Below are 23,940 nucleotides of genomic sequence, written 5' to 3' on the forward strand. Positions count from 1 at the left end.
GACGCCAGACTTAACGCCGACAACCGATCGACATAGCTCGACAGCTGTCAGGAATCCATTCAACATCCCTAGCCTCCAAGCAGCGGGATTACAGGCATGCGCCACTATGCCCGTTATATCAAACACACAGTTGTTACACAAATAAAGTTTATAATAACCAATATAACTGCCTTTTGAGCAACAGACGAGCTCCGCGCCTTTTCCACTGGTGTGTACTGTGTTGCCGGCTCATCGTGTGTTATGAACACTTCTACTTTATCATATCCATGTGTGGACTGAGTAGTGACCGACTGAGTCGGGCATACATCGTACTTATCTTCATACAAAAGCTTAATCTCCTCGCTAAATCTTCCTTGGTGGGCTATAACGCCCCAGTGGAACTCAAAACATTGCATAGATGTGGACCTGATAATCTCGAAGCCAGTGCCATGCTTTGCACAATATACCTCCTTGCTGCTTAGGTCTTGTATTAAGAAATGTCTACCGTCTACCTCGTCATCAGCAGTTCCCCAAATTACCCCGACACATCCAAAGTTTACCAGCTTTGCGCATGGCACCCCGGCGTGTAATCGAAACACATTTGGGTTATCACACGTGTCAATCGTACCTGTACAAGTTATGCTCTTATCTGGGATATTTCGGGTAATCTGGACCGGGAATTTGCCAAAAAACCACCTTGGTAAAGGGCCAGCAAAGCGGCAAGACACATAAGGCAGATCCCTCCCGATCAACTCTTTGCGAAAAGCAACCTTTTCTATGTTTCTTTCTCTAAGAGGGAAAGGGTCTGGTGAAAATAAGTAAATACTTTCACAGAATGTCTTCTGTTCCTCGGCTACAGACTCCTTTAAGTTTCTGCTGAATAACAGCTCCCATGGCAAAGGGTAACCTTTTGTTAACCTGTAGGCTATGTGGGAACCTTGCTCTGGCTCAAGAACTCCTAGACCTACCATTCTAGCACGACACCCATTGCGCATATCTGAAGACACAAGAACGTAGTTTTGGGAGAAATTGAGTATTTGTCCTTCTGTTGACATCCAAAGGTTTCCAGTGCAAGGAAGGGTACCCAGTCCTCCTCCATAAGACTGCAAGCACATGTACGAGCTAACAGGTTTGGAGAATGAAATCATATTGGACTTTATGTTTATCTCTGTATCACCGTTTGCTGATTTTGCCAGCCAATTACCTTGCAATAAGGGCGAAAATCGGGCGTAAACCTGCTTGAGTAGAACCTGAAAACGCCCCGTAATTTCTGCATCTCGAAGTGAGACTAGACTCATCCTAAAGAAGGATCCATTCAACGTCGACTCGGTGACACCATGGCGACAGGAAGAATCTAGAAAGAGGAACAACTCGATGCCTGTAATGTCCGGTGAACGCCTGAACTTGACGCAGTAGAAGCGCTCGTGATTCACGTAAGGATGATCGGGATCCCTGTGGACATATCGCATTTCTGTCTCTTCTCTTTTAAGGAGAACATACGTGTAGTTTCCATCGACCCATGTAGTGCTGTAACAGCGAAGGAGCATGACCTCGTGCAAAATCCGTGCCATCGCCCTACCCCCTACCTTGTTGAAACCACGGCAATTTCTGAACGAGCTCAAATCAATGTGTATACCTTCCTTGTATGAGCAATCAGACTCGAATACCGCAATGTCTCCGGTCCAGGAAATGCAATGTGCGTTGTTTACCGCGTCGTAGATACTTGTGATAAAGAACCCGCCTTGGAGTTGTTCAGGGCAGGACGGGACTTGCCGGTTTATGTCTGCGATGAGTAACTGCTCAGAAGCTTTTAGTGTACCGTCAAGACAGAGTTTTTGGTTTGCCGTGTCGCTCACTGGTGATACCTGGATCTGAGCAACATTGCGCCCTTTTTCCAGGAATTTTATGCACATGTAATTAAAAGCTTCTTTAGATAATCTCCTTGACACCTTCAACAAAAAAGAATTTTCCCTTTTCTCCTGACAGCGAAACTCGAACCATCTCTCTGTGGTGTAGAAACTGTCTTTGTTAAAATACAAGTTCATTGAATTGTAAGGCAGTGCAGAGAGTTCTTGGAAAGGTAAAAGAAGGCTTTTGTCGTCGAGCATATAAGTCCACTTGCAGATCTCTCCAGGTGGTGGACTGTTGTATATGCAGTACTTTGACGTTACAAGGAATCCAGGGAATTTACAACCTTTGTTAGCCTTTAATCCTAAACCAACATCGATTATCTTTGGCGGCCGAGAGGGGGAAGATGAATTATGGCTATAAATTCTTAATTCCTGACTAAGTGTGTTCCCGGCGAAGTTCTTAGAGATTTCCGGGGGATTTTGCCGCGGTTTGTTTTCCTCTCTCAATTTTGAGTTGCTCAATTCGTTTATTCCACTTTTCGGTTCCACTTTAATCGTTTTCTGCTTATTTTTCAATGATATTTCATTTCTAATCATTCCTTTTGCGTTCCCTCGTGGTACTGCATTCTCATTCTTCATTTCCCAAGTAGTCTGATTTCTTTTTTCGTCATAATTTGCTTCTGAAGTATTATGTTGCTCACCCAATCCTGCTTCTTTTGCCATCACGAGTTTGGCTTTCTTACTAAATCTTTTCCGATCCAAGACGTTTGGGTTAAGCGAGGTATTTGGGCTAGTGTATGTCAATAAAGACATGTCAACATTTGACGAATTGGAAATGTCATTTGACGCGTTTTCACTCTTCGTAGTAGAATTGATTTTCTCCGTTTTGTTAAACTTTTGATGATAATTTTGATCGCTGTTCGCGTTTTGATCGCTCACTTTCATTCCATCGCTTGAATAAACAGTGTTCCCTCCTACAAATGTTCCAGTTTCGTCCCTTTCAAATCCATTCTCCAAATAAACAGGGCAAACTAGCAGGAGGGAAATGAACCCTAGTGGAGTCCAAAAGAGGTTTGTCATTGCTTCTCTTTCATCTGCAGAAACTTCTTCTTGTCATTGCATGACTGCTTCGGTTTAAACGGTTATTGTAAGCACACTGTGGTAATTTACGTCGGCGATCTCTTTGAATACCTTAGGAATTAAAGCTCACTACATGCAAAGTCAATTAAACGAAACTCAACAATCACACGCTACTATGAACGAAAACCGTGATTTATCATAACAGCAGACACACAGCGGGCTAAAAACTGATGGTAAACTAATTGCCCATCTAAAAATGGTCAAATGTTCTAGCAGCTATATGATGGGAGTATTGGATTTCTTTAAATTCCCACAATATCCGAGATAAACTTTTAATACCATGATATAATAGGCTTGCTTCTACTGTATTAAAGGAATTGTTGATCCTACAGTTTTACTCATTATGTTATTCAGGGCAGTGCGGTTTTTACACACCCATTTTTGAGTACATTGACTTCTAGGCGTCGTTTATCGGTGTGTATCGGTTTTTGTATGTGTCGCATCTGTGGTCATTGAGGTATATATTCGGAATAATTTTTACCATCTTTGAACAACTCCTAAGCCATAAAGGAGAAAGAATGTTCAATTAAGGCACGAAATTCTTCAACATTCATAAAAATACCCTAATGCATAATTTGTCAAGCGGGAACCTCACGGTGATTAATAATAAAGAGTTAAGCGACAAAACAGTTTTCCTATGGAAATATTCCTGCTGTGCTTTCATAATTTGATAAGCTGTTTTCCTTTTCTCCTTTCATACCGCTTTGGTTGTTAAAAATATAAGCGAGTCCTTTTAGTAGCAAACAAAGGTTTCTAATACGCTTAACACCACAGTTTTTTTAATCCTTAGTTTTGTGGCGAATTTTGTTTTGCATTAGATGTAACATAACCACATAACCAACATACAAAACCGATAAGCAAAAATGTTCAAATTCTTTCTAGATGATAAAAAATACCTGCCTTTAATGTAAAGCGGTTTTGAATGGCGTACTCAAAACATTGGGCAACTAACTTTATTTTGGATCTCATCCTCATCACTTATAATTAAATTCCGTCAGTTGTTCGAAGAACAGTTTTCGAAAACTAGCCGAACCCCCGAAGATTTCAGAATTTAACGTGATCGAAAAATCCGAGATGCGGCGGAAAGAGTAAATTATGAGTTGTGAATCAACAGTGTCGGTGAATATCATGTGATACGTCAATGGCTTTACTAGCTTAGGAAATGGAGAAGGAAGGGTAAACGTAAGAGGTCACACGCGAATGTAAATTAACGCTAACCGGGCGAAAAAGGAAGTTGGGGCGAGAGAGATTACGCGCGTGCGTAAACGCGAACCAAGACTGAGAAGGCAGACGTGACAGATAACGAGCACGCGAAAACGCGAGCCACGCGCGTGCTAGAACACGAACCGAATGGAACAGGAAGCGGAGACGCGAGGACGTGTGTGATTACGCGCGTGTGAGAATGCGAACCAAGGGGGAAAGGGAAGCGGAAACGTGAGAGAGTGAGAGAATATGCGCGTGTGAGAACACGAACCAAACGGAAAAGGATGCGGAGACGCGAGGACGTGAGTGAATAACGCGCTTGTGAGAACGCGAACCAAGGGGGAAAAGGAAGCGGAAACGTGAGGAAGTGAGAGAATATGCGCGTGTGAGAACGCGAACCAAACGGAAAAGGATGCGGAGACGCGAGGGCGTGAGTGAATAACGCGCTTGTGAAAACGCGAACCAAGAGGGAAAAGGAAGCGGAAACGTGAGGAAGTGAGAGAATATGCGCGTGTGAGAACGCGAACCAAACGGAAAAGGATGCGGAGACGCGAGGGCGTGAGTGAATAACGCGCTTGTTAAAACGCAAACCAAGAGGGAAAGGAAGCGGAAACGTGACGAAGTGAGAGAATATGCGCGTGTGAGAACGCGAACCAAACGGAAAAGGATGCGGAGACGCGAGGGCGTGAGTGAATAACGCGCTTGTTAAAACGCAAACCAAGAGGGAAAGGGAAGCGGAAACGTGAGGAAGTGAGAGAATATGCGCGTATGAGAACGCGAACCAAACGGAAAAGGATGCGGAGACGCGAGGGCGTGAGTGAATAACGCGCTTGTTAAAACGCAAACCAAGAGGGAAAGGGAAGCGGAAACGTGAGGAAGTGAGAGAATATGCGCGTGTGAGAACGCAAACCAAACGGAAAAGGATGCGGAGACGCGAGGGCGTGAGTAAATAACGCGCTTGTTAAAACGCAAACCAAGAGGGAAAGGGAAGCGGAAACGTGAGGAAGTGAGAGAATATGCGCGTGTGAGAACGCGAACCAAACGGAAAAGGATGCGGAGACGCGAGGGCGTGAGTGAATAACGCGCTTGTGAAAACGCGAACCAAGAGGGAAAGGGAAGCGGAAACGTGAGGAAGTGAGAGAATATGCGCGTGTGAGAACGCGAACCAAACGGAAAAGGATGCGGAGACGCGAGGGCGTGAGTAAATAACGCGCTTGTGAAAACGCAAACCAAGAGGGAAAAGGAAGCGGGAACGTGAGGAAGTGAGAGAATATGCGCGTGTGAGAACGCGAACCAAACGGAAAATGATGCGGAGACGCGAGGGCGTGAGTGAATAACGCGCTTGTGAAAACGCGAACCAAGAGGGAAAAGGAAGCGGAAACGTGAGGAAGTGAGAGAATATGCGCGTGTGAGAACGCGAACCAAACGGAAAAGGATGCGGAGACGCGAGGGCGTGAGTGAATAACGCGCTTGTGAAAACGCGAACCAAGAGGGAAAAGGAAGCGGAAACGTGAGGAAGTGAGAGAATATGCGCGTGTGAGAACGCGAACCAAACGGAAAAGGATGCGGAGACGCGAGGGCGTGAGTGAATAACGCGCTTGTGAGAACGCAAACCAAGAGGGAAAAGGAAGCGGAAACGTGAGGAAGTGAGAGAATATGCGCGTGTGAGAACGCGAACCAAGAGGGAAAAGGAAGCGGAGACGCGAGGGCGTGAGTGAATAACGCGCTTGTGAAAACGCAAACCAAGGGGGAAAAGGAAGCGGAAACGTGAGGAAGTGAGAGAATATGCGCGTGTGAGAACGCGAACCAAACGGAAAAGGATGCGGAGACGAGAGGGCGTGAGTGAATAACGCGCTTGTGAAAACGCAAACCAAGCGAAAAAGGAAGAAATAGGGGAAGGTTTCCGTCCCTTCATTTGCTTAAGTCTACTTTTTTAAGTCTGCTTTTCACACGCTCGCTGTAAGTTACGTCTCTTTATGGTGTTGCACGCTGTTGCATGAAAAAAAAAGGATTAACGTGTAACTTTCTCCGTCCTCCGAATTATTTTAAACCAGCAAAATTGTTTTGTGTTGCAAGAACAAACGGTTCGTGGACTAATTATGGACTCAAATAAGTTGCCTTTCGTTGTTGTCATTTTGCCACAAAAGCCGGAACGCACGGGACTTTGTCACCCAAAATGTGGCGTGATTCCACAGGTTTTGTCCCTGGTTCCCAGAGCTTGTACCTTGCCCAGGCCCGTACCCAGGGGGGAAGGGGGGTGTAGAGGGCGTGCGAACGCACCCCCCACATACCCACACAACGGCCAAAGGTCCACTTTCGGTTCTCAATAGACGTTCGTTTTTTAGACAAAACTATAAAGCATAAGATAGATCACTCTGGTAAGTAGCTAAATCCGACAATAAACGTCCCGTAGAGATATTGCAAAGACATAAAAAACGTTTTGTTTTTTGGGGTGTGGTCAGATTTTTATCAGAGAACTCCCTCCCTCCCTCCAACTCCCCCCCCCCCCCCCCCCCGGAAAAATTAGGTCCACTTTTTCGGATTTCGCACCCCCCTCCCCCCAATACAAAACCTGGGTACGGGCCTGTTGCCGCTGGCAAAAAGGTACTTGGGCTCTAGGAAAGAGATCGCACGTGCTACTCCATCAAGCGCATGCGCATTTTACCCACATACTGTTACGTAACAATATTACTGTCGAGTTATCAATTTAAATACTGTAACTATGTTTGTTTTCAATAAGATCGACTGCACGTTAGCTCAAAACCGTTGTATAATCATGATTGCGTAAGAAAGAAATGTGTTTTTGTAAACATTTGAACAATATAGAATAACTCTGAGTGCATGGAAAGATGGAAACTAGGTAGACTCCTGCTGTATGGGCATAGCGGAAGGGGGGGGGGCATAGCGGAAGGGGGGGGAGGGCGGCGTCCCAACCACTTTTTGCGCTTAAAATAAAAATAATGATTAATAATTAAAAATACAAAGGCTTGAAACAGGTTTCAAGTCCGCTCTTTCATCTGTACGAAAGTCACTCAACAGAACCGAGTTTTCGTTTTTAAATATGATATTTTTTTTCAATTGTCAGCCCTCCCTCCCTCCCTCCTTCTTTTCAACATGCTTCGCGGTCAATGATAATCAAAGTATAATACAAAATCAAAGTGCTGGTTAGCAACTGTTATTACAAAAAAAAAACGGGGACGATTGACCATGGAAGCACCCGATACATAATTTCTTCGGTCACTCACAAGTTATGAATAAAAAAAAAAGACCCGTTCGAAAATGTTTAAAAGACCTTTGGTGATATATTTTACTTACTCTCCAAAAGTTTTAACTTCCTGTCAAACTCTTATGTAGAATTAGATGGCAATATAGATAACTATTTCAAGTTATTGCCTCTACATTGAGCGAGTGTTTCATTTTGGACAAGGCTTTATCATGACGTTGATCTCAGGTGCAAAAAAAAAAAAAAAAAACGACCTTCAAGGCGTTAAGAACTCAAAACCTTAATTTTCTTGTGCAAATCTTGGAAAGCTCTGACTAGAGTATTCAAATATCCCATGGAAATTCCCCAGGTGGCAGACTCTTTTAATATCCACTCTAATAGTAGAAACGAACAAAATAATGGTATCAGTAGTGGCATCCGGCTGTACCTAAGCCGTTTTGAGACGTTTTCCGGGTTATAAGTGCAGTCTAAAAGAAATGTTCATTGTTGGTAGCACATTGTTTTCAAAGCGAGGGCGCATTCAAAGCTTTTTATCATTTTTTTTTTCGGGTATCCATTTTGTTGTTTTGACTGGGTGTATAAAATAGCTTTATTCTTTTACTTTATTGTTTATTTGATCTATTAAGTGACCGTTGCATTGTAATTTTTCGAAGAAACTTCTCGAATTGATGCTGGTAGTCGATCTTAATAACCAGATAACATCTAACAGCACAGAAGCGAAAGGAGCAAAAAATGGCAAAGTTCATATTATAAGGTCGTGTTAGCTTAAATTCGCTTGATCTTTGCGTAGATGTTCCTTGTGTAATATAAAACAAAATAAGCTTTAGTAATTTTTGGTAGATAATCCGTTCTATTGAGATATTGCAAATTGTAAAACTCTTGATTTTTCTGAAATTGCCCAATTTTGGTGAAATTTTTTACGATCTATGGCAAATTTGCTCAATCATATCTCAAGAATGGATAATCTACCAAAAAATACTAAAGCTTATTTTGTTTTATATTATGCAAGGAGTCTCTAGGCAAAATATAAACAAAATGTAAGCCAACACAACCTTACAATTTCAATTTTGCAATTTTTTGCTTCTGTCCACTGAAAGATGAAAGCTTTGTACTTGTAAAATATGACGAAAACATTGGTAGGTTGAATCGCGTAAGTTGCGGTACTGGACTAAAATAGAAATTGGAAGCAACTTAACCCAAGCAATAATCACTTGTGTTCTTGGAAACATGTTACGTTATACTTTTGGTGCTTTTTAGAGAAAGGGAGTATGGCTTTAGGGGGTTTATAGAGGGGCGATGGGGGGGGGGGGGGGGTAGGGAGAGGGTGTCTTAGACCCCGCCTACTAAGTGTTGCTCATCGTACACCAAAATTGAAGAGCATCAGACGGAAATTCTTACAGAATTGAAGCCAAATAAAAGAAAAAGCCATTAACACAGAGTAACTAACGTATTTTATGTTATGTTCACATACATTGGCTCATCATAATATAATCATTAACACTCCCCGCCACCTTTATTAAATCTTTCTTGTTTTTATTGTCTCATTCTACAGAAATTTAGTATCAATATATAGAAATAATATCTTCCGACCCCTCATTCCTATTGTCTGCGCGCCAAATAATTCCACACGGAAAACAAACTAGAAAGCCTAGTTTATGTAGGCTACACCACAAAACCAACCAAAATAAACCCTCGAAAAAAGAACCTCAGGTGCTGCTAAGATTCATTGTGCCGACGATGGTGATTCATACTTTAATGACTCTTCTAATCTCTTTTTTTAATAATATGGTCGACATTCTTCATTGCACGCCCACAAAAAATGATCTGGCATTATCCTCTTAGGCTGTCACATGTGCATTTATTAAGACTCGCGGTTCAGTCTTCAACACAAAGTGGCGCTTAAAGCGGATGTATTTTGCATTTTTGAATTATCTCTTTTTAAATACGCTCCGCACCTAAAAAAGGAGGAACGGGAGCGTTTAAAACAGATATTAAACTTTTGACTTAATAAAGCCATTTTGAAAATAGCTGCCATACATAATATTGTTTTTATAACTGTTTCGTAGTGAGTCATGCAAAAACAAATCCGTCTTTTTATTCAATAATGTACAAACATCCTTTATTTACATTCATGAATTTTATGTAAAATAATCGGCTTTTATTTTGCTGTGACTTCTTTTCTCGACAATATTTTTAAATATTAAAAGCGTTCTATAAGAACGCAAGCTTTTTTCACCAAAATCTATAGTCTTGATTATCAAATTGATGATATATCGCACTGAACTATTTACCGTGAAGCACTGTAGTATAATCTTCTGCGTTAAGTCATTGAAAGCATATACAGTGCATTGTTTCTTATCATTGTTTTTCTGTGAAAGAAGCGTATTTCTCTTATCACCACTGGCGTACTTATCCAAAGAACTGCATCCAAAGTTCGATAATTTTTTCTCGCTTCATTTCCTCTCGAATTTCATTCTGACACGTGCTACATCTTACTTCGCTTGGTTCCTCTTCTAACAGGCCCATAAAATTCTTGACTTTCCTTGATCCTCTGCGTCTATTTATTAAAGTCGTTTTTTGTGTTGCATTTTTTGTGTGAGTGTCCTCGTTTTTGCCACATTCGCACCATTGCTTTGCAGCGCGGTCTTCGCTTTGCGTGAACGTCACTTTATTACAAACTTTAACCACTGTTCTTTCGGCATGAATCAAGCTTTCACAATTATCTTCCTTCGCTATACTTCCCTGTGTGACTAAAATCACACCTGGGCACATATCCGAGTCCTTTGATACACTTCCTCTTTTTTCACTAGAGCTTTTTCCCGCCACTATCAAATCCGTCGCTAACTTCGTCTTTTTTTTTAGCTTACCCTCGCTGATTCTCTGCAAGCTTACAGCACGCGTAACTTTGGGGCTACTGGCAGGGGAATGCCTGATGTCGTTCAAACTAAAATACCTTGAATAAGAGATCTTCGGTCCTGTTCTGTCTTCGATCTCCGGTTTCATGCTTTCGCTAAAACGATAAAATTCACCCTTGTATGCGAGCCCTTTTTATAAAAGTTCTGAAGGCCACCAAAGTACAATTTGTTACTTCGTAAACTAATTCAGTTAATGGTCCAGCTTCGTAACCGCACTCATGCTTAAATTTTCTGCAATACACGGCTTGTAGTGTTGCTACTAACTTAAGACAAATCTGGCCTGGTGCAATATATAGCCCAGCGCTGGCGGGTCTGCCCCTTTAAGGAAAGTGCTCATTTACGTCACTGAGGGGATTCTAATAGGTCGAGGCAAAAGCTAATACTTAGTTTCTAAGTAGATATGCAAATGAATACAGGACCGAAAATACAATGCTCAATATTTCGCTCAGGTATTATGGCGCCCTGTGGCGTTTGTTTATGTTTTGCGAGAAATATTTTTATTAGCGTGGAAAATAATATAATTCATTAAAAATCTTATGGGATAAGACTGGTGCACAGCATATATATATAAAAAAAAACAGGATATGGGAAAAGGATCGCTACAAAAAAGTAAAAGAAAACCGTGCACGGAAAAACGCGATCCCAATCTTGATAATAACGAGTGTTTTAAATCGCAGAAAGCTTTCAAAACAAAATGTTTTGCATTTGAGTGTACAACCTATAGCATATAGATGGATTTGATGGTTTTATATTCGGCGAACGTGTCCTCGATAAAAGAGGTTCAGGCCATTTGAGAAGACCCTTAATTAATCTTTCTCTCCATCATGTCAAAGCTGTCAAGTTCTACTCTACTTAAGGCTAACAAAAGTTTACTCTGCTCTCGTCATTTCGATTACCAGCTCTCGTGTTATTATTTGTAACGTTTTTGTGATAGGCTATGCTTTTTTTATGTAAACAGTCGAAGGGGATGAACGTGTTATTCGGCATAGACCAGATATTTTTTGTGTTTCTCTTTATCACTCGGAAATCTCTCGAAGTAGAAGATGCAATTCGTTTCCACACAATGACATCCACTGACGCGCAATGCACGAAAATAGATTATAAATAAAGAAACAATTTTCATTAATGTGCACGGAAGCCGTTTAAACTGTGAGTTGGAATTTGTGAGAACATGCGAGATTTAACGGTTTTTGTAACTTTTGCTTCATTCGTCTCGTTCGAAGCTCGTTGTTCATTTTCCATGATCCCCTGGCGGACCATTGGTTGCGCGCGGTGCGATAGCATGAGAGAAGTCCTTGGTAGATCATGTATCTACGTGCGCGTGTCATTTATTGATATGCTAATCATCAATTGCATGTTATGAAGTGGTGGTTGTGAGCGAGAGAAACAACGACATCATCAATTTAGTTTTACGATTCAAGAAAAGAAGGGATCAACACCATTAGGTTATGCAAGAAAATGATCAGAAATTCTATGTATAACTCCAGGCGTGGAAAAGCAAAGATGTGATTAGGATAGACATTAATAGTACTTTATAAATATATTTATTGCTTTCAATAATATATATAGTACGGCACCGCCATCACCGCCCTTCGCCGCTCAAAGCATTTCTCCTAACGACCATACTACATAGTTCAGCCCTTTTTAAAAACTGTTTTTAATAGTTTATCAGAATAACAAATTACTTGCATAATGGCGGGTGGAAATGTGTGTGTATGCGTTTATCCTTTATTTCTTTAGATATCAGTGCACTAATATCCAGCGTTGTTTCCTGCTAGCAGAGGCCTCATTTCTTTGTATTGCCAGCCCAGCGAAATACAAAGAAAAGAGGCCTCTGCTAGCAGGGAACCAGCGTTGCTAAAGGTGCATCAACCACACCTTAAGTGCTGTTTCGAATCAATATTGGAATTATGTGAAGAAGTCTTATGAAATAGCCATCTGAAAACAAATCTAACATTTACCAAATTGAATCACAAATATTGCAAAAGCTTTTACAAATTAGCCAATAGGAAGGCTTCCTTGCACTGGATGACAAAATGGCGGCAAGCAGAAACTCTTTAACGTTATTCGTGAACCCCCATTACAGGTAAAGCATATTCGCAGCCACTCCTTTAAACACAAAAAAATTTTCATAGGTAAACTAGTTACCGCCCCAAACGCTTTCGCTGCCCTCGAAGATAGTGCCATAACAAACGTTAGAAAAAATAACTTAAAATCATATAAAAGCGCAAACGTTTTGAGGGTTTTCTATCCATTAGTGTGTTAAAAGATCCTATGAAGTTCGGTGCTTTACAGGGTATCATTTTGCGGGTAATGAGATCTCACGGCTCCATATATCCGGTAAAAATAACAGTGCTGTGGCTTAACATACCAGTAATCGTAAAACAATTACCAGCAGGATTCAAAGTGGTTAGTAGACAGCCAGGCTATGTTTTTTTTTTTATCATTTCGGATTTTTTACTTCACGGTGGCCGCATAAATAAAAGAACCATCGCTAATATTTTGAATATATGTGAAAAGGTACTTTCTTTTAATCAACGCTGGGCATTATAGTTCTCCTCTTGATATTATTAACCTGGTCAAAACGTCGTCTTCTGAGGGAAAGAAAAACCTGAATATATAGAACTTCTAGCGACTGTTAAGAACTATTTTCTGTGTTCTATGTCTTTTGAAGCTGGCGAAGTATTGTATTAAGAAAATTTTATTAGTTGCATATTGTGTTTTCCCCAAGTTGGACTCTGTTCCCTTTTTCACGTTTTCATGTTACACGTGAAAAAAGTCGAGTCGGAAAAAAAAAATCCCTCCCGGGCATTTAAGGTAGCCTGCCGAGTCAATAGCTTCGAAAACATCTGTATTCAAAGTGTGACCCGACGCTGACATGCAATCAAGATTCGCACGATCTCAGTCTCCCTTTAAATACTTTAAAAGAAATATCTGAGATCACAACACTTTTATAGTTAAAAATTCATACTTTTGTGATATCAAATCAATTTCTTGATTCTTGAGAAACTTCATAAAGAGGTGCTTGTCGTATCTTAAAATTTCTAATTATGTATTCGATTCTTCGGCAAAAATCTATCGAAAGAAAGTTTGAAAACCATCGGAATTTGTTATCCCCCACCCCCCCCCCCCCCCCCCCCCCACAAAAAATGACGCACAATCTCACTTTGTTTCTTATTGTTATATTTAACCCTTTCCGGACCAGGTAGCACTACAGTGCTACCTGACCACGTTGTCATATAATTAGGGAGTTCTGTGGTACCCATTTGCCGTGAATTAGAACTTTTAGGGGCCTGGGCACTAAAATATGTAAGAGGAAGCCATTTTCTTTTGAGACATTCAAAGATCATCGATTTCTCGTGTTTTGGAGTGATATTTTTCAATTTTTCGACCTGATGTTTACAGCTGGGGTATTTAAAAATGGCGTCAGTTAGAGTGAGAAGAAATCGGCAGCGAAATCTAACGGTAGATGAAGTTTTATCGAGTGTTTTTGACGAAAACACAACAGATTTGGACTCTTCTGACTCGGAGGATGGCGAAGATGAATTACCAACGTTATTCCCGGCAATTCCAGCCGATCTAGAAGACGATTCTGTCGAAAGTGTAAGCTCTTATGAGGACTCCAGCAGCTCTTCGAGTGATTCAGAGTTTGATCGACGTCAAAGTGTGACAAATCAGCGACAAGAGAAAGCGAGAAATCTTCGTGAATGTTCACAAAATGCTCGAAGAACTATTCGAGGGGTTCGCAGAGGAAGAGGTGCCAGGCGAGGCAGAGCAATTTCAGTTCAACAAAGGAGAGAAATCCAAGATGGCGGCCGTCAACAATATATTTGGTCGAAAGAGGTCAACAGAAGAATTTTAAAACCGTTTACAAATGCTGTTGGGCTGGCAAATAGAGGACAGAGGAGGGAGAAATCTGCTCTTGAGTATTTTGAATTATTTTTTGACCAAGAGGTTTGGGATTGCCTCGTCACTATGACCAACCTGAATGCAGAGAGGAAGGGAGCCAAGGGTACTAGTGGTGGACAATGGAAACCAATAACACAGGATGAAATGAAGGCCTTTTTTGGCTTGAACATTGCTATGGGAATTGTTAAACTTCCTGAGGCAAAAATGTATTGGCAGAAGAAAATATGGCTCTTGACTGTTCCCTCATTCAGTCAAGTCATGTCTCGTAACAGATTCTTTCAGATTCTACAGTACATTCATGTCTCAGATGACTCCAACATTGTGCCTTCTGCGCAACCTGGTTATGATAAATTGCATAAAATCAAGCCACTTTTGAATCTTCTTTTCCCTAAATTTGAAAATGCCTACAATCTGCACAAAAACATTTCAATTGATGAGTGCATGATTCCATGGAGAGGACGTTTATCATTTCGCCAGTTTATTGCGAACAAACCTGTCCGGTTTGGTATCAAGGTTTGGGTGCTAGCCGATTCTGAATCAAAGTATGTCTACCGACAGCAACTGTACATTGGAAAGAATCCTGGGGAAAGAGCTGAGGTTGGACTGGCAGCAAGGGTTGTAAAAGAGCTGTGTTCAGGCCTTGAAGGTATGGGACATCACCTCTATACTGACAACTATTATACCAGTGTTGAACTCTATCAGTTCTTGTTTGACAACCAAATATATGCATGTGGAACAATAAAGGGAAACAGAAAAAACTTTGCAAAGGAGGTTCTATTTGAGAATACAAGAGGACTTGCTAGGGGTAGTAGTAAGTGGCTTATGTGTGGACCTCTTCTGGCAGTGGGGTGGCTTGACAACAAGGCTGTATATTTTTTATCTACAATTCACCCCCCTGAGTTTCCAGTTCGTGCTCCAGTCCATGCAAGAAATGTCAAAAGAAGAGGTGCAGGTGAAGGAGGACAAAGTGGCGATATTCCTTGCCCACCCCTTCTCAAAGATTATAATGCCTATATGGGGGGTGTGGACCAGTCTGACCAGATGCTTAGGTACTATACATGTATCAGAAAGACGGTGAAATGGTACCGTCGTGTACTGTTTCATGAAGTAGAGGTGGCAATCCACAATGCTTTTGTGTTAGAGTGTGAGGATAGAGAGGGTACACCTAGACCAATCAGAACCTCTCTGGAGTTCAGAGAAGAGCTTGCTGAGAACTTGATTGGCAACATGCGGGTTGCCCATAATGCTGCCCAGAGACCCCCCAGAAATGAGGAGCTAAGACTGACTGATGTTGGTTTGCATTTGCCTGAAATGCGTCAGGATAAGGGTAACTGTGCTGTTTGTAGTAAGAAAATAAGAAAAACCCACTCTGACAGGTATAAGGATGTGCCATTGGCCAGAAGACCCAAGGTTCCCTACGTGCCACGCCCTAGCATCTATTGCAATGTGTGTAATGTCTTCCTCTGCTTGCAGAAAGATCAAAACTGTTGGAAAGATTTCCATACAAAAGTGGAGTACTGGCGATAGACTATGTTTTTAGGTGTTTTTGCATTGACATTTTCTAGTTTTTATGAAATTATATGTTATGTGTCTAAAGATAAAATATTGATTTTTAGTATGATATTTTTTGATAAATTCTTATTTTGTAAATTCAATTTCCATCAAACCAATGTACTGAGTACTGAAATATCTAATTTAAAGTAAAGAACAACATTTAAGCTTTAATTTCATATATAACATAAAGTACATTTCAAAGTCTGGGTTGTCCCAATAAATATTCTTTCGTTATCACACATTTGCTCTTGTTTTGGGCCTCAGGAGCCTGGGTATGAAAGGGTTAAGCAAGAGAGCAGATCTTATGCTTTCTTGATTTAAGGCATAGTAAGCAAAGAAACTCCGTTTAAATCTCAAGGTATAAAATTAAAACGCCTATTTTGGCATCTGTTAGGGTTATTTCTGAATTTTTGAGCCAGTGAAGGTTTACAATAAACTATTCTCAGATCTTGAGAATCTTGACTCCTCTTTCCCTCAAGGGGGTATGGCGACTGTCGGATTCGCCTACGTTATTAATTTGATGTTCCTTTGAGCAATATTTCCTTTCGAATACCAAGACAAATTTCTAAAGTGATAGGGTTCCCTGTTGCTTTAGCATAAAGAAGGTGTTTTATTCACACTTTTAATGACCGGAATTCGAAGCTCTTTTAAGTGAGGAAAAAAAAAAGTCTATGTTTACGCTATTGCTATTGTGGTTGTTCGACACAGTGTTTTGAAGAGGTACTTAGTAGAAAAGTGGGACCCAATGTTTTCACTGCATTGAATCAAGGTAAAATTTATTGAAAACCTTATCAAATGTCAGGCTGTTTTTATGACATCGACAATATATTTTTTTAAATATTAACTTACAGGCATGTTGGAAACAGTCCACAGTACAGACGCACAGTCCTGTTCAGACCACAGTCCAGACTGTTAAGAACTATTTTCTGTGTTTATGCCTTTTGAAGCTTGCGAAGTATAATTGTATTAAGAAAATTTTATTAGTTGCATATTGTGTTTTCCCCAAGTTGGACTCTGTTCCTTTTTCACGTTTTCATGTTACACGTGAAAAAAGTCGAGTCGGAAAAAAAAATCCCTCCCGGGCATTTAAGGTAGCCTGCCGAGTCAATAGCTTCGAAAACATCTGTATTCAAAGTGTGACCCGACGCTGCATGCAATCAAGATTCGCACGATCTCTGTCTCCCTTTAAATACTTTAAAAGAAATATCTGAGATCACAACACTTTTATAGTTATAAATTCTTGCTTTTTTGATATCATATCAATTTCTTGATTCTTGAGAAACTTCATAAAGAGGTGCTTGTCGTATCTTAAAATTTCTAATTATTTATTCGATTTTTCGGCAAAAATCTATCGAAAGAAAGTTTGAAAACCATCGGAATTTGTTATCCCCCCATCCCCACAAGAAAAAGACGCACAATCTCACTTTGTTTCTTATTGTTTTATTTAAGCAAGAGAGCAGATCTTATGCTTTCTTGATTAAAGGCATAGTTAGCAAAGAAACTCCGTTTAAATCTAAGGTAAAGGTATAAAATTAAAACGCCTATTTTGGCATCTGTTAGGGTTATTTCTGAATTTTTGAGCCAGTGAAGGTTTACCATAACTAGACTCAGATCTTGAGAATCTTGACTTGTATGGCGACAGTCGGATTCGCCTACGCTATTAATTTGATGTTCCTTTGAGCAATATTTCCTTTCGAATACCAAGACAAATTTCTAAAGTGATAGGGTTCCCTGTTGCTTTAGCATAAAGTTGGTGTTTCATTCAAACTTTTAATGACCGGAATTGGAAGCTCTTTTAAGTGAGGCAAAAAAAAAAAAAAAAAAAAAAAAAAACGTCTATGTTTACGCTATTGCTATTGTGGTTGTTCGACCCAGTGTTTTGAAGAGGTACTTAGTAGAAAAGTGGGACCCAATGTTTTCAATGCATTGAATCAAGGTAAAATTTATTGAAAACCTTATCAAATGTCAGGCTGTTTTTATGACATCGACAATATTTTTTTAATATTTAACTTACAGGCATGTTGGAAACAGTCCACTTGATTTGGGAGGCGGTGGAGTATGAAATTTAGGAAAATATCATTTTGCCCCGAGAGAAAAATAATTCGAGGCGAGAGTGAGATTTCTATATTTGCCTAATATTCGCGCTTAGCAGCTATTGAGGTGATAAGAATGTTTCTTTCGCGTATGAGCTTTGTGTTATTCGATCAAGTGACTTTTAATGATATTTGGGATACTTTTCGTGAGTGACTAGGTGTTATTCGTAAGTGATTTTCGAGAGCGAAATGTAACTATTCAGCAAATTCGGTCCTTTTTCGGGAATAACTTTGTGTTTTTCGAGAGTAAGTCGATGATACTTGGGTGTGCCCTTGGATTATTAGGCAGTAATTTGGTATTTTCAGGAGTGTTCGGTTGATATTCGGAATTAAGTCGGTTCTATTCGAGACGAGTAACTCCGGAACACGATGGGCTCGCGGGCGCACGAAATCGGCGCTTTCAAATGACGGCAGATTTCCCCACTTTCGAATGCATTTCGCTTCCACGGTAACCAAAGGCGCGTTCTGTAAACAATGCACTGCCGATTGGCGCGAGCGCTGAAATCAGACCACCAAAGCAGCACAAATATTGTATCTGACGTTAATAAAAATCCAGGATTCAAAAGAAAATTTCATTGTCTTTCTCATGAGAACCTCTTTTTTCCCCCGTAAGTCCTCTGTTTTTCAGAAACTGACAAAACTCTCGAGCGTATGATTGTCAATCGATCAGAATTTTCTGGCGAGTGGGATATCTACTCGAGCGTCCTCTGTAAAAACACGAGAAAATAACCTATTAAATCAGACGAACAAACAAAACTTTCATGAACGTTTTCTTTGTTATGCTTCTCTGTGTATATGTCTTGAAAATCAGCTCGTCTAACCTAAAGCTTTTCAAGTTATTAAAGTTTTTGTGAGGTTCTCTATTTCGCATCTAGTCGAAAAATGAGATGGTTCGAGCGTATAACGGGGATCGAGCGAATGAGTATCGATTTGATATCTAAATGAGATTTTTGGCCGATAGTATTTCGGCAGGGGATCGAGTAACTATTGATCTGTCTTTCCGGAAATTTCTCAGCCAAAGGACAAAATGGCGACTGTTAATCTCTGCTTTGAAGGGAGAAATTTTCGCGCGCGTCCAGCGTTTCTCGAAGATGTGACGAATCCGCAAGGATTGAATGAGTATGATTTTCTTTTTTGATTTTCATTGATTTAAAAATCCTGAAAGAACAAAATGTTTAATATAGATTCAAGTAAACGTTCTATAAAATCCATCGACTTTAGTTTGGTTTTTGTGAAGTTATTAGCTTTCAAAGTCAGAGCAAGCGTAATTCTCAGTCCACTTTGCCGTGGTTCCCAATTGTTCAACCGTAGGCCCACTCTATTTCATATAATATTCATAAATTCTTATTTTGTTATTTGAGAGTGTTTTTTGTACTTCACCCGCTAAAACCTGAACAGAGGGAAATTTGTTTACTTAAGCTATGTTCTTGTTAACTCTTCCATCCTAAATCAGCACAACTAATTCAAAACAAACGATATTCCTGGATTGAGTTTGCCCTTAGGGCTGGACCCTTCACAGAATGTAGTTGTAGAATATCATCTGAAGGCTGGATGACACTTGCTTGTAGGTTTTTCCTTAGGTTTTAATTTAACTTTTGGAATGTGACAGGTCCAACATCTATTTTATTTGTATTAGTGCCTTCACATATGGAAAAAGGGTGCCCTTTACTTTGCTCCTATTTCTTGAGTGACCTACTGTATGGAGAACTTGGCAGGTAGGCATGCTTGACCTCCCCCTCTTTAGCTAAAAAGATTCATTTGCATAAAAAAATATATGAGTACTTGGTAGCAGCTACTGCACAGCTGCTCTAGAAGCTAGACTAGGAATTTGTCAAATCAGTTGAGTAGACTAATGTGTAGACAAAAACAAAAAGGACAGGCATCACTTACGTTATCAGGAACATCCTAAAAAATTGTCATCAGTTTCTTGAAGCACTTTAACACCTCCTCAGTCTCAAAGATTCTGTTTCTATTTCCACTAGACTATGGTCTCTACCACAGCGGTCCTTAGTCTTAGCCTAGTCTGACAGTAAGGACAGCTGCACAAAATACTTTGACATTGCATCAATGGTTATGTAAATGATGTGTTTGTTCATAACAAACCAAAAATGATTTTAGGACATGTAAGGAAAACTATGTTCACCTGTGGCTATGCCATCCTCTATCACTTTTTGGTAATTTGTGGTTCCTTCTTATGATTTTGAGAGTCGGGTAAACAAAAACCCCCAGGATTCAAAAGAGGATTAGTTTACACTAAGTTTGTTTTTGCCTTGCTTTCTATTGCTCTTAATGATTTATATAGTAGGAGATAGAAGTTTCGTTTCTAACTCTTCTTTTATTGATAAATAACTCAATAATAAAGTTTTGCTGCTGTAAAATTAAAGCAAGCTCTCCTGTACTCACTGTATAGGGCACCAATAACTATCAATCAAGTCTCACAACTCTTAATTAATAAATACTCGGAAAATCTAGGGGCATATAATTTTTTAATTGGTATAGTTGAATATATTTTGGTTGATATAGTTCTTTGGGTATCATGAACTAGAGTTATCACCTTTTATGGGATTCACAAGATAAGGCATAGAAGAGAAAGAAGGCTAACAAGGACTTGGAATAGCAAGTAAAAATAAAGCTTTTTTAAGTAAAAGCAATCCAGAATAATAAAAATAGAGAAATCATAGATTCCACTCAGACAATAACAGGTATTCTAAACCCTTGTACAGTTGTTAATGAAATACACCAGTACAAGCCAAGTAGCTTGGAAGGATTTCATGAAAAAGGTGGACTCATGTATCAAGGATTTTTATGACTGCTTCAAGCTGCAAAAGAGTAAGTGGGTTTAAAAGACAATTCTAATACTACTATTTTTGCTTAGGAATATATTTTTTAGAGAAAAGATAAAGGCAAGATAAAAATTACTTTCTTGCCCAGTCATAATGAGATGCTTGAGATAGGAATTTAGCATTTTATAAATTATTCAAAGGGGAGTGATGCTCGAATTGTATAGTACAAGGTTGTTATTAAAATATGTTAAGGGGTTTGAAATATACAGTACCGATGTTTGGAAAACAGTTACATGTAGATCAATTAGCAAAAAAACATCATGTAAGACATATTATTTAATAAATAACAGGTATTCTATTACAAATATCACCATGGACCTTCTGGTAAAAATTGAAGCTAGAATCCACAGAGCATAAATGCTTTAAAAAAACGATAGAATAATAATAAAAAAAAAAATTGACATGCTCACAGACTTTATCCTTCTAAGGAAATCTTCCAGAGACTCCTTCCTCGGGGATCTGTCCCATTGGGCCTCAATTTTCGTTCCTAGAGAAACAATCACATTGCAACTTCTCTTGTGCAGCCTTGACAACAGATTGGTAAGAAAATATGCGTCGCTCTTCTCGAACCCCGACAAAATTATTTCTTCAGAGAGACTCAAGCTTGTCATAGAAGCTCAATTTTTTGCTGCTTTGTTTTTTATCTTCCACTATTAGTTGTTTTCCTTTCTAAATCCAATAATTTTGACAAGACTCCTTCGAACAGCCTTTGCCGCCATTTTTAATTCCGAGTGTTTTTGGATGGATAACCGCTGGTTTTTGCGGGCTCGCGAGAATACGAAAGCGCCGATTTTGACCACTTATTAGCCCACCGTGGAAAATTAAATGTGGACTTTAAAAGCACACTAGCATTACACACATTGGCACCAGTCGGGCCAAGACGGGACGCTAGCACAGTCTATTACCCGTGCAGTTCGGCAACCATGGACAGCTGTTTCGTCCTTATTAGGACTCGTCAGCATGGCATAGCCGGAAAATTAAAATCACGTTGTTGTGATACACGTGCAGTGACTCAAAATATCCAAACGACTTTTTGGTATTAGAAATACACCCCCGTCAAATCTATTTATCGATGGTCATTGTTTATAAACCACTTCAATTAATTGATGGGACTGGGAAAATGCTATATTCGTATTTATTACCAATATGATAAGGTTTTCCCTCGGGCAACTACTGAATGTGGTGCCATCTAGTGTTTAGCACTTAAATATAAGTCTTCACCCATTGAGCCAGTAATTTTAACATCTAGGTCATATTTCAACTGTGTACACCTGCCTGCAAAGGCCTCGATCTACAAAAATCCTATAAACCTGTCAAGTTTTATAGGTTTTGTGTGTTTGGAAGAAAGTGTAGAATGCGAATGCTAGTGCAAAACAAACCGCATAATGATGCATCAATACCTTCAATGTTCTCAAATGCGCTAATAAGAACAATAATTCTACAGTACAAATTCATTTTAATCTTCTCGCCTTTATTTCTCTCGCTTCTGTGAAGGTCCGGCAAAGAAATACCGAGGATCGAGATTTTTTTAACGGATTTTTTATGTTTTGGCCGCGTGGAGAATGGGACAAGCCAAAAATGGGGAGAGGGGGCGGAGGGCTCGCCCCCAGACTCAATAGACCGTTTTCACGATGTTGCGCGAGCATCCAAAATGCCACAGATTGGCGGGCAACAGCTGATACAAAATGCGGGACGAAGGGGAATTTGACTCCAAAACTCCGCGAAAGTAGCAGCATTTTTCTATAGCTTTGTCTGTAAACTCCACTTCGTACACCATTTTAGATCAGCTAGGGCAAGCCAGTCTGGATCATTTTGGATGCGCGCGCATGCAACATCGTGAAAACGGTCTATATCTCGATCTTTCTCTGCTGAAGCTAGGCAGATACGTAAGTTTAAAGGCTTATTTTTGAGAAAGACAATCTCTTAAATTTCAGCTCATGGTTAATGTATTTCAAACAATGTTTACTGGCACTCGTGGACGGTGGCCCCGATCTGCCTTGCTTTCATGGGCCGATTTCGTTTGTGTGTTCCACGTGTTTCATACTTTTCGAAACAGGTGTAGCATTTTTTATCGAAAAAATCGATAAAATTGACAATTCTGTGGATTTGCAATCAATGACATAATATAAAGTTTATTTGGTGATTTAGGGGAAGGTCCGGGGGAACTCTCCAGAAAAATAGCCGGGGTTCTCGACCTATCTTTTAGGTTATAAAATTCTTACCAACTGCTATCTTTTAGGGTGTGCTTTAGGATTTTTCCGATTCTGCTATCTTTTAGGGTGTCTCACGCTAAATGGTGGCCCAATCGCTCGAAACATATTTTATAATAAACACAAGTCAACTGATCGGTTGATACTTTCGACTTTTTTGTCGGTAACATAACAATACAGGATCCGTCAGCCAATTGAAACGAGCATTGTTTTTCAATGCTATCTCTCAGGGTTAAAAATTCCTTCGACCACACCTAATGTGCTATCTCTTAGGGGTAAGAATTGTTGTTGACCATGCCATGCCCGGGGGGAGGTTTTATGCCCAATTTAATTACCGTTTTTTTCTTCTTACATTGACTTTTAAAGAAAACAAATTAATCTTGCTTAGAATAAAAGTAAAAGCTATGGTTTTAACTCGTGTTAGGCATGGCGGGTTTTATTTTTAGCTATCAGAAGGACCTACTCACGTATGTGCTTGTACTCGAGTGCGTCAAATAGAGTAATGGACGTTTCTCCGTGGCACCGTTTGCCAACACATTTAAACAGCTTATCACAACATAATAATTTGGCAAGACAATAATATACTCTCAGGCTAATGGAAAGCTATTGACCTTGACTTTCATAGATGCAATCCCCTAACAGATGGGCCCAGTTTAGGTAAAAGAATGCACGTATTTTGCCATCTTAATATCGACCAAAAAGGCCTCATCTAAAACATTTTTATTAAGTTATTTGGTATGTTTCTTATCCAGTTATTTTGTACGTTTTAAAATGATTTTATGCCTTCATCGTTGACCCAGACCTTCATTACATAGGCGATTACACGTGTTTGCCCATTTTAGTGACGGTTTTCCTCATATTATCGTCACACGTCAAAAGTAGGCCCTGAGCGAGGAGCCTTTCCATCCTGTTATTCGGCATGTTAAACGCTGTTATGCTTACGCCGTTGACCTAGACCTTCATTGCTTTGAGCTTTTTAGCGTTTAGCTCTTTCGACATTTCGTCGCCATATTATCCATTA

At 39.9% G+C, this 23,940-nt stretch overlaps 1 protein-coding gene and 1 long non-coding RNA gene across 2 annotated transcripts; both read left to right on the forward strand.

The window, feature by feature from the left end:
* The first annotated feature begins 13,537 nt into the window (after positions 1–13,537).
* LOC125558966 (piggyBac transposable element-derived protein 4-like) lies at positions 13,538–16,012 on the forward strand. The gene has a single exon (XM_048720596.1). The coding sequence runs from the start codon at positions 13,731–13,733 to the stop codon at positions 15,744–15,746; it is 2,016 nt and encodes a 671-aa protein (XP_048576553.1). The 5' UTR covers positions 13,538–13,730; the 3' UTR covers positions 15,747–16,012.
* A 2,141-nt stretch (positions 16,013–18,153) lies between these two features.
* On the forward strand, positions 18,154–21,530 carry LOC125558967. Its single transcript, XR_007306207.1, has 2 exons — positions 18,154–20,695; positions 21,138–21,530. It is a non-coding gene; the product is annotated as an uncharacterized LOC125558967 (long non-coding RNA).
* Positions 21,531–23,940: the final 2,410 nt, after the last annotated feature.

Source organism: Nematostella vectensis, chromosome 13, assembly GCF_932526225.1.
Source record: "Nematostella vectensis chromosome 13, jaNemVect1.1, whole genome shotgun sequence".
Taxonomy (NCBI): domain Eukaryota; kingdom Metazoa; phylum Cnidaria; class Anthozoa; order Actiniaria; family Edwardsiidae; genus Nematostella; species Nematostella vectensis.